Raw genomic sequence first — 1124 nt, 5'->3', positions numbered from 1 at the left:
ATGTGAGACCAGGGAGGAGTCAGGTCAGACATCCTAACGATATTTTCTAATTCTGGAGTAGAGGGAAGTTTCCAGAACTATGACTAAAGCCCCAGGTCAGGACTAGGGAAAAAAAGAAAGGACATTATGCAGGAGGGAGAGGGGGAACTAGACCAAACCCCTTTGGGTAGCACAGGGGTGTGGCTGGTGCTTCCCATTAACCAAGTGGGCAAGTTCTCCCTGGGACTTGAAAGCCCCCAGGGGACAGGATGCCCCACTCCCTCCGTACCTGAGCGCTTCTTCCTCCACATCACAGCTGCAGCCACCGCAGCCCCAGTGAGCACAGCTCCAAGGAGAACCAGGCCAGCGATGAGGCCCCCGGTGGGGGTGGAGGACTGAGGAGGGGGCTCTGGAAGGGAAGGAGAGGGGAGACCCTGAGCCCCTGGCCTCACCCTGACCCTGTGAGTGGTCCAGCAGGACTCCTGATCCCCCTAAGAAGAACCTCTGTGCCCACGTCCCCCTCCTCACCCCATCTCAGGACTCGGGGCTCCGGCAGCCCCTCATGCTGCACATGGCACGTGTATCTCTGCTCCTCTCCAGAAGGCACCACCACAGCTGCCCACTTCTGGAAGGTTCCATTGCCCCCAGGCCTGGTGTCTACCAGCTCCACGTTCTTGGCCAGGGTCTCCCCATCTCGCTGCCAGGTCAGGGTGATGCCCGCAGGGTAGAAACCGAGGGCCCAGCATTTCAGGGTGACATTCTTGTTAGAGATGATATGGTGGGTCAAGTGTGTGTTTGGGGGATCTGAGGGGAACAGATCAGAAATGTCACATTTTGGGTTATTATTCAGTGTCCTCCACAGACACTTAAGCAGCTTTGTATGACCTTCGTCAGAATGGACAGGACCTTGGAGTGAAGGAGGAAGCAGAAACCCAGAGCCCAGCCCTGTCTGGGGAATCTGGGATCATCGGGTGAGAGCCCAGGGTGGGAGGGTGCAGGTCTCCCAGGAGGACACAGACTCTGCTGCTGACCTGGGTGGGCGTGAGTGACACAGACAGGCAGAGTCAGGTCCAAAACTGTTCTCAGGCCAAAAACAAGGCCTGAAGAGAAACTGATGGTTCTCAGATGGCAGCCAGGTCAAAAGT

General features: G+C 57.0%; 1 protein-coding gene across 1 annotated transcript in view; it reads right to left on the bottom strand.

Annotated features, from left to right (window-relative positions):
- Positions 1–96: 96 nt before the first annotated feature.
- The window catches only part of LOC101621536 (HLA class I histocompatibility antigen, A-1 alpha chain-like), a gene marked incomplete at its 5' end in the record, with an annotated part of 2180 nt that continues 1152 nt past the window's right edge, over positions 97–1124 (bottom strand). The window contains 3 exons of the mRNA XM_012734118.1: positions 97–102; positions 258–388; positions 508–783. Of these exons, the coding sequence (XP_012589572.1) occupies positions 97–102; positions 258–388; positions 508–783 (413 nt within the window). The remainder of the gene's footprint in view (positions 103–257; positions 389–507; positions 784–1124) is intronic.

Source organism: Condylura cristata, unplaced genomic scaffold (genome assembly GCF_000260355.1).
Source record: "Condylura cristata isolate star-nosed mole 26May11 unplaced genomic scaffold, ConCri1.0 scaffold00046, whole genome shotgun sequence".
Lineage (NCBI taxonomy): Eukaryota > Metazoa > Chordata > Mammalia > Eulipotyphla > Talpidae > Condylura > Condylura cristata.
This window is presented reverse-complemented; position numbering and strand designations above follow the sequence as displayed.